The sequence below is a fragment of the Carex rostrata genome, chromosome 4, assembly GCF_964058835.1.
Source record: "Carex rostrata chromosome 4, lpCarRost1.2, whole genome shotgun sequence".
NCBI classification, from domain to species: domain Eukaryota; kingdom Viridiplantae; phylum Streptophyta; class Magnoliopsida; order Poales; family Cyperaceae; genus Carex; species Carex rostrata.
The window spans coordinates 7,731,642-7,741,481 of NC_135921.1; the positions used below are offsets into that span (position 1 = coordinate 7,731,642).

The following is a 9,840-nucleotide window of genomic DNA, read 5'->3' on the forward strand; positions in this document are numbered from 1 at the left end:
TCACAACCAAAAGGCAAAAGTTCTTTTCCAACACTTTGTAAAACTCATAGGATCACACCAAGAGCAGAGTATGTCTTTCGATTACCCGACATTATACGAGAATCAGCATCAGCTCATGGGCCAATTGGAGATAGAAATCACAGCCGCAGAGATAGAAGCAGTAATACAACACCTACCATGCAATAAATCCCCGGGCCCAGATGGATATACAGGCAAATTTTTCAAAAAATTTGGAGACCTCATACTACCAGATTTGTTGGCAACGTATAAAGCAGTCATGCTGCAGCAGGAGCCAAGTTTGCATCCGTTGAACGACTCATTCATAGCGCTCATTCCAAAGAAAACAGGATCCTGTACAGCAAATGACTTCAGGCCTATAAGCCTTATTAACTCAGTGCAAAAAAATTTCTCTAAGTTAATGGCAAATAGACTGAAAGGCATTATGCAGGACCTGATTTTGCCAAACCAGACAGGATTCATGCAGGGAAGGCACATTAATGAAGGTTTCCTGTATGCTCAGGAGGTGGTCACAATGGCCACAAGGCAAAAAACGCAAATAGGGTTATTCAAAGCAGACATTTACAAAGCTTTCGATACCCTTTCATGGCAATTTCTAGTGCAAATTATGCAAGTGCGGGGATTTTCAGCAAGATGGATTGGTTGGGTGGAAGGGGCGATACTAAACGGGCATTCCAAGTGTTGCTAAACTCAGTAGCCGGGAAAAAGATAATACTAAAAAGGGGGCTGAGACAAGGTGACCCAATCTCACCGCATCTGTTCATATTGGCCATGGATTTCCTAGCAAGATGGACTACTAAACTAGCTCAAATGGAACTGTTAGAGCAACCATTCCCAAATTGTCAATCATGCCTATTATTTGCGGATGATACCCTATTCATGGTACAACCAACACAGCAGCAAATGGAATTTCTCAAAATAGTGCTCAAAATCTTTGCAGGGCTATCAGGATTAAACGTCAATTTGCACAAGTCGGAATTCTTGGTCACATGTATGGATGAAGAGCGAATAGCGCAGTTAGCCCTGATCATGGGATGTGGCAAAGCAAAGTTCCCCATGCAATATCTGGGGATGCCACTCTCTAATAAGAAACTGACAAGAGCTCAGTACACGCCACTGATATAGAAAATTGCAAGCAAACTGACGATATGGAAGGCATCTATGTTATCAGTTGGAGGAAGAGTCACGCTGCTAAATGCCACATTAACAGCCATGCCAGTTTACATGATGCAAACTTTCTTATTGCCAAAATGGGTAATCCAAAAGATAGATAGGATACGGAGGAAATTTCTATGGCATGGCCATAAAGAACCAGAAGCAAAATACATGAGCCCTGTCTCTTGGGAAAAGGTCATAACCACAAAAGAAATGGGAGGCTTAGGGGTAAGAAACTTATGTACTTTTAATCAGGCACTCCTGGCTAAAGTTATGTGGGGATGGATCTCTACTCAGCAGCCGGCATGGATGCAGATAATAAATCTGACAAATAGGGCAATGAAGCCATGGGATAACACAGCGTCAACTCAATTTTGGAGAAGCCTCAAGAAAATGGGAGATTTTTTCAGAATCTCAGTTATGTATAATCTGGGCCAAGGGCACTCGATAAATTTCTGGAATGACATCTGGATGGATACAGCACTCAGAAACAGCTACCCCAACTTATACGAGTGCATCACACAAAAGGATATATCGGTGAGGCAGGCGATGCAGCAACAAGTATGGAATTTGAATGTGCACGGCCTGTCAGAGATAGTGCAAGAGGAGCAACAGAATTTAATAGTGCAACTAGAGAGCCGGAAATTTCAATGGCAAGAGAACCGAGATGTGCCAGAATGGAAATGGACAAGGGAGGGGCAATACACGGTCAGGTCGTTCTACTATGCCATACAGTCAACACCCACGATTTTGACAGAACAATCAAGAATCTGGAAGATTAAAGGACCTACAAGGGTAATGGTATTTATCTGGTTAATGTTAAATAACAAGATTCTTACCGTAGATAATTTAGTGAAAAGAGGATGGACCATGGTCAATAGATGCATATTGTGCAAAAGTCAGGCGGAAACAGTGATGCATCTCTTCACAAACTGTCAGTATACTCATAGAGTGAGGCAACAAGCAATGCAATTGGTCCAACAAGTGCAATGGGATGATAAGTTCATCAGAGGGGATTACAAAAATGTCATAATTAAGGAAGGAAACAACAAACAAAGGGAATTTCAAGTAACATTGTGCTTTGTAATTTGGAGAGAGAGATGCAAACAGATTTTTGCAGAAGAAAGAAAGTCGCCAATGATATTGGCAAGAACAGTTAAGGATGAATTCCAAAACTGGTTTCACAGTAGCCAGCTGGGTGAACAGGCATAGCACAACATAAAGAAGAAACAGGGAAAGGGAGGCGGTGCATTGATTCGCTGAGGTTTTTAGGATATTGGCTAATAGTGCAAATCAATGCTCAATTTTAAATTCACGTTTTGTAATTTATTTTCCACTTCTTTATTTTCCATTTAAACTGTAGTTGTAACTTTATGACACCTCTGGTGTCGATGAATGGAATCTGGGAGCATGACTCTCAAATTTCTTTTTCAAAAAAAAAAAATAAAAAAATTCAATAGTCAAAATGACTTCAAAATGAAATATCAATGTCAAATAATTAATTATATTATCACATAAATTTTAATAATATAAATTACATTAATTTTCATCAAAATTACATTAATGAAATGTCAATGTCAAATAGTACCTATCTCCTGTTTAATATTATTTAAGTAGAATTTGAAAATTAAATAAAATTTCTATTAAATAATTAACTTATATTTCTAATATGTAATTTTTTATATTTATTTAAACATAACCATATGAAAAGAGTTTCCAAATAAAAGAAAAAAACTATCTGGATCGGTTTTATTGCTAAAAACCGATCCAGATACTATCAGGATCGGTTTTTAGCAATAAAACCGATCCTGATACAATTTTTTTTTTCAAAATTGATTCTTTAAAAAAAAAAAAAAAAAAATCAGGATCGGTTTTTTATAAAAAACCGACCCTGATTTTTTTTTTTTTTTTTTTTTTTTTTTTTTTTACAGAATCAATTTTGAAAAAAAAAATTGTATCAGGATCGGTTTTTTATAATAAAAAACCGATCCTGATACTATTTTTATACAAAAAAATTAGTATCAGGATCGATTTTTTTATTATAAAACCGATCCTGATACTATTAGGATCGGTTCTTTATAAACAACCGATCCTAATGATAATTCCTATATAACCAGCTTAGCTAGGGTTCTTCTTATTTTCATTTCGCGCCTCTCATTTTCAATTTAGCATCTCTGTCTCTGTCTCCGTATCTTCCTCTCAAATCCTCAGTCAGGGGTGTTCAAATGGTTCGGTTTATTTGGTTTTGAACCGAACCAGTAAGATTCGGTTTAAATGGTTCGGTTGTTCGGTTGAATTGGTTCGGTTCGGTTGATTTTGTGACTTAGTTCGGTTTAAATGGTTCGGTTCGGTTTTGATTTCTCAAAACCGATTAAACCGAACCGACCGATTTTATTGATAGGGTCAAGACTTCTAGTATTATTTTGGTTCATTAATCAAAACCGAAGTTTAAATTGGTTCATTAATCAAAACCAAAGTTTAAATTGAGTATTATAGATGTATTGAGTTTTGATTTTTGAGAAAGTTCGGTTCAACCGAACAAACCGAAGTTTAAATCGGTTTAAATGGTTCGGTTTTAATTCGGTTTGCTATTTTAGTTCGGTCGGTTCTGTTGGATTTTCAAACTTCGGTTTTAAGTTTGGTTTGATTATTTTAGTTCGGTTTAAACCGAACCGACCGTTTGAACACCCCTATCCTCAGTACTCTGTCTCTCTCTCTCTGTCTCCGTCTCTCCCTCTCCTCCGTGTCTCTCTCTCTCTTTCTCTCCGTCTCTTCCTCTCAAATCCGAGCCTCTCGCACCTCCGACTCAATTGTGCCAGTTTTTAATTTGTTTTATTGTTTCAAAAATTAATTAATGGTGTTTGTATATTGTTTTACAGTTTTGAGGACATCTCTCTCAAGTTACTTAATCATCCGGCCGATCAACTATCATGGTATTAGCTTTATCTAATTTTCTTATTATTATACTTTTAAAACACATTTTTTTGTATTTTTTATTGGAAAATGTTTTTCCATCTAATTGTTACCTTTGTTTTTGTTTTTAGGGTCTTTTTTAATCTCAAGTGATGTGATTGCAAAAGAGGTAATTATTGATTTTTTTTATTGTTGTGCTTTACATTAATTGCATAAATGTGTATATTGTATAAATGTGTGTTAATTGAAGAAATAGCCCAATTAGTCAATTGTATGTTTGTTAATTATTTTTTTTTTGGATTTAGATTTCTTGTTATAACATGTAATGCTTCACAAAACTTTTTATGAAGTACATGAATTTTTTGTATTAGTTTAAGATGTGTATGATAATTAATTTAGAATGTGTATATGATATTTAATTGATTATTGCTTCTTACTGTGCAACAAAAAAAAAATTTAGGATGCTGGCCAGCAAAATATATATGGAAGCTGGTCAAATAAATAAAAATATTTTTTTAGCTTCAATAAAACATCAGGATCGGTTATTTTAAACAACCGATCCAGATTACTACTATTAGGATCGGTTGTTTAAAATAACCGATCCTAATTCTAAAAAAAAGAAAAAAAAACTTTTAGGATCGGTTTTTAAATAAAAACCGATCCTAAAAGTTTTTTTTTTATCAGATCATAATTTAAAAATAAATAAATAAATAAAAAAAAAAATTTAGGATCGGTTTTTAAATAAAAACCGATCCTAAAAGTTTTTTTTTTTTTTTTTTGGAATTATGATCTGAAATACAATCAAGATCGGTTTTAATATAAAACCGATCTTGATAGTACGTATCAGGATCGGTTGTTATGTAATTTAAAAAAAAAATTCGAAAATACTATCAAGATCGGTTCTTATATAAAAACCGATCTTGATAGTACGTATCGGGATCGGTTCTTAGTCAAAAACCGATCTTGATAACAACTATTAAGATCGGTTTTATTAAAAACCGATCCTAATAGTTTCTATTTGGATCGGTTCTTGAAAAATATAAAACCGATCCTGATAGTATCAGTATCGCCTTCATCAGGATCGGTTGGATTCCGATACTGATATGTGTATATAACCGATCCTGATTCCTGTTTTTCCACTAGTGCTCGTTTGGTCGTGGCTCTAATGAGAAATAAGGAGTTTATTCTTTAGCTAAGGAGTTAAAACATGGATTTTTTTTTTTTTGAAAACTTGGCAGCAGCTGGAATAAGAGATAGCTTAAAAAGGAGCAATTTATCCATCTAATTAAAGAGGTGAGTGTCAACCGAAATTATATTATTATTGCTGTTAACTTCATTATTGTTTATTATTTTTATTTAGAGTTGTTGAGTCCTATTGATATTGGTATAAGATATATTATTTGAAATATTAATAAGAATGTATTGTGAAAAGTGAAAACAGAGTTGAGATAAATTAAATTTACATGCAAATATGCAATGTTATCTATGTTATCGCTTGATTTACCGATTTTTTTATTTTTATCCAAAAATTTAATTAAATTTCAAATATTAACCGGTTTGGCTGTGATTTTCAAATTCTACCCAAACCGGTTAACCGTTAACCGGACCAAATTTCCGGTTAACGGTTAACCGGATCAATGCAAAAAACCCAGTTATCTGTTTAGCGGAAAGATGGAGACAGGTTCGGTTAACTGTGAAGCGGACCGGCTTGGTTCGGTGAGCTATCAACCGGAAAGAATGGTCCGGTTAGTGGTTAACCGAACCCAGCCCTTTTTTTTTTTTTTTTTTTTTAGACACGTGGGGCTGGGGGTCATGCAGGGGTTCTGACACGTGGCCTTGGTCCGGTTATTGGTTAACCGAACCCACTTTTTTTTTTTTTTTTTTTTTTAAACGTGGGGGTCATGCATACTGAGGTGACAACACGTGGCTAACCGGTTACTGTACACCCGTGGAGCTGCTGCATTTAATCCGAAATTGAGTGTGCCATTCTCACTTGCATCAGTGCGGGAAGAAGAATTTGCATCAGGGAAGAAGATTTGCATCAGAGATTAATCAGGTTTTTTTTTTTTTTAAATATTAAAATAGTTTCTGCTATTAATTAGAATAGTTTAGAATATTGATTAGATTGTTTAGAATCATGGAATATTGATTAAATTGTTTAGAATTATGGAATATTGTTTGGATTGTTTAGATTGTTTAGATTCATAAAATTATTTCGGATATTGTTTAAGATTGTTTGGAAAATTATTTGGAAATATATTTCAAATATTTATTTGAAATATTATTTGGAATATTGAAAGATTGTTTACAATTTGTTTGGAATATTGTTTTGATTATTTTGAAATTGTTGAGGTTAATTTAGAAAATTTTAAAGTGGTGCCCAAATAATTTAGAAACTTCGAAAATAGTATAGAATAATTTAGAAAAGTTCCAAAATAGTTTAGAGTATGTAAAATACCAAAATGGTGAAAAATATTTGAGAAAGTTCCAAAATAGAGTAATTTGCAAAATTCCAAAATGGTGAAAAATAATTTAGAAAGTTCAAAATAGTTTAGAATAATTTAGAAAAGTTCCAAAATGGTTTTGAGTAATTTGTAAAATTCCAAAATGGTGAAAAATAATTTAGAAACTTCCAAAATAGTGTAATTTAGTAAAGTTCCAAAATGGTTTAGAGTAATTTGTAAAATTTCAAAATGGTGAAAAATAATTTAGAAACTTTCAAAATAGTGTAGAATAATTTAAAAAAGTTCCAAAATAGTTTAGAGTAATTTGTAAAATACCAAAATAGTGAAAAATAAATTAGGAAGTTCTAAAATAGTGTAGAATAATTTAGAAAATTTTAAAATGGTGCCCGAATAATTATTTTTGTTCGAAAATAGTCGATAATAATTTAGAAAAGTTCAAAAATGATCTAGAATAATTCAGAAAATTTTAAAATAGTATAAAATAGTTTACAAAATTTAGGTAATCTAAATTGGTTTGGAAATAATTTGAAACATTCAAAACGGTTTAGATTAGTTTATAAATTTCAAAAACAATGGATTAACTTTGAATTAATTTTGTAGCATGGCAGACGAAATCAATGATGAAGTACCTATGGCGCGGGATACTTTTAGTGATCTGTTGTGGATACCGCATAGCAGTCACAGGGTGTGTCAGGCTTCTGAGGAGGTAAGCAATTACTTATTTCTTTTTTTCTGACTTTTTCAGAAATATCATCTTGTTTTAATTTCTCATTTTTATTTTCGGTAATGTAGAAAAAGGAGGTTATAAACGTGAAGAACTACCGTTGCATGACCGCGTACCACGCTGCATACGCGCCATTCTTGATTCGATTGGGTTTATACCAGATCGCAGTCATGCCGGGAGGAAAAATCGATGCGGGGCTGATACATGGACTTGTGGAGCGGTGGCGTCCTGAGACACACACCTTTCATCTTCCCTTCGGAGAGATGACCGGTATTAACTTCGAAACTATTTCAAATAAATCTGTTCTTTGTGTTAATTTACTGACAATTCAAATGAAGAAATTTATATTTTTTTTATTTGATAAATTACAGTTACTTTGGAGGATGTGAGCTGTTTATGGGGTTTGCCCATTACGGGAGTCCCAGTGACGGGGAGTACAGACGGGAGGAATGCAAAAGGCAGGCTCTTCGAATTGTTAGGAATCAAAGAGCATGAGCAGAGTGAACTTTTCAAAAAACGGGGGTCTGAGAGAAATGAAAGAAGCATGGAGTTGACATTCCTGAAATCTAAGTTTCGTGAACGATTTGGGAAGCTACCGGAAGATCGCGACGAGCAGATCCTGAAGTGGTAAGTATATATATATATATATATATATATCAATTTATTCGTTCTTTAGCCTATCAATAATGTACTCACCTTGTCTTGAATTTTGCTAGGTATGTCCGTGCATATATCTTAGACCTGATGTCGTCCAATTTGTACCCAGACAGTGGCGGGGATGGGATACCATTGTGGTATCTCGATCTAATTGTGGATTTGGACACGCCGGTACAGTACAATTGGGGTGGAGCAGTTCTTGCATATCTGTATCGGCATCTATGTCTCGCTACCGAGCCCGGGAGAGGATCTATGTATGGTCCGGTGATGCTTCTGCAGCACTGGTCATGGACCCGCTTTCCAGTTCTCCGGCCTGAGCCGCAAACTAAAAATTACATAATAAAATAGTTAATTTCTCAACATATACAAATAAAAAAATAGCTCTCAACATATACAAATAAAAATAACACACACAAGTTAATTTCTACGGCGTAGATTGAAATGTTGTCCGATGGTGCGCCAAACAGTTGTACTTGTTCTTGCCGGTTGCTCTGCCGCTGCTTGTGCCTGTCTTGTTGCCTCCTCTACATGTAGTGTAGAGCATGTATTAAATTATGAATTTAGTTAAAACATGTATTTATAGTTGATTGATCAGCTATACCTGCAGCATTCCGATCAATTGTCTCACGATGAGGCTGGTGTCCGAGTCTCCGACCACGCATTCTGTCCATTTCCATCGGTATGCGGTCGTGTCGTCTCCGTCCTTTCTTGATCAGATCCGAATCAGGTATAATTTTTGGGCCATTATATGCAGGCCATTCACATTGGTTGCCTTTCGGTTCCCAATGTCCGCTCCATGTTTGTAACACTATTGACATACGGTACAAGGGGTTGACGTATAAATTTTCATCATATCTCATTTCGCGGACAACTGCCATGAAATGAGAACATGGTATGCCGGTCAGTTGAGGCTTCTGACATTCACATTCAACCTTGTTGTTGTCCATAACAACAACCCTATAACCGAAATCCCTACGAGTATACTCAAGTCTCGGTTGATTACGCCTTGCTGGTATTTTTTCACCCTTAACCAAGACCTCAAAAAGACCATGTCTTCCGCGGTAAGGAATCACAGTCATGTCCCTTCCTTTTTCGATACGCTTTTGCAATAACTGGGTTACCCTATCGGACCACACCTGACCATGCTGAAATCTCATTTGAGCTTTGCTCCATCGGTCAAAAAACCATTTATTCAACTTATAAAACGTGTCCTCCACGACCGCTGCAACCGGTAATCGCCGACTAATTTTGAACACGGCGTTCAGTGACTCTGACCCATTTGTTGTCATTATCCCCCATCGGTGACCTCCGTCCTCTGCTTGATACAACTTCTCCGAACATGGAAGCTCGTCTTCATCATTAGGGTTCCTCTTACCCACCTTGTTAAGGTAGTCAATAGCCTTCGGACAACCAATTTCAAAGTCTTGTAACATCTCCTGCAACCTCCTAGGTTTGCATTTGTTCACTCCAGCTATGAACCTATCGCTAACCTCTCTCTTACGCCCCACGTGCTTGTAGAGATTTTCGGCAACATGTTGAGAGCAATACCGGTGCACACATTGATCGGTAGTCTCGTCCCACCCGAGATTTGGATCCTGGAACACGGCTTTAATTCCCAAATGTCTATCCGATATGACACAAAAGAATCGATTATCTCCAATTACTTCCAGCCTCAACCATCTCATAAAAAAACCCCAGTTGTCAGCACTTTCTTTCTCCACAATTGCAAAAGCTATTGGAAGTAATTGGTTTTCGGCATCGTACATACATGCCATCAGCAGCCTTCCTTGGTACCGTCCCGACATGAAACATGCATCGATACTAATCACTGGTCTGAGGAACGGTATCGCTGCAATACAAGCTCCAAATGCCCATGCCGCTCTGTGGAAAAGCCTGTCAGTTTTTTCA

The 9,840-nt window shown here is 35.8% G+C and overlaps 1 protein-coding gene across 1 annotated transcript; it reads left to right on the forward strand.

The window, feature by feature from the left end:
• The first annotated feature begins 7,152 nt into the window (after window positions 1–7,152).
• LOC144553225 (serine/threonine-protein phosphatase 7 long form homolog) lies at window positions 7,153–8,280 on the forward strand. The gene is made up of 4 exons (XM_078301324.1): window positions 7,153–7,257; window positions 7,344–7,545; window positions 7,647–7,902; window positions 7,992–8,280. The coding sequence occupies exons 1-4, from the start codon at window positions 7,153–7,155 to the stop codon at window positions 8,278–8,280; spliced, it is 852 nt and encodes a 283-aa protein (XP_078157450.1).
• The last annotated feature ends 1,560 nt before the right edge of the window (window positions 8,281–9,840 follow it).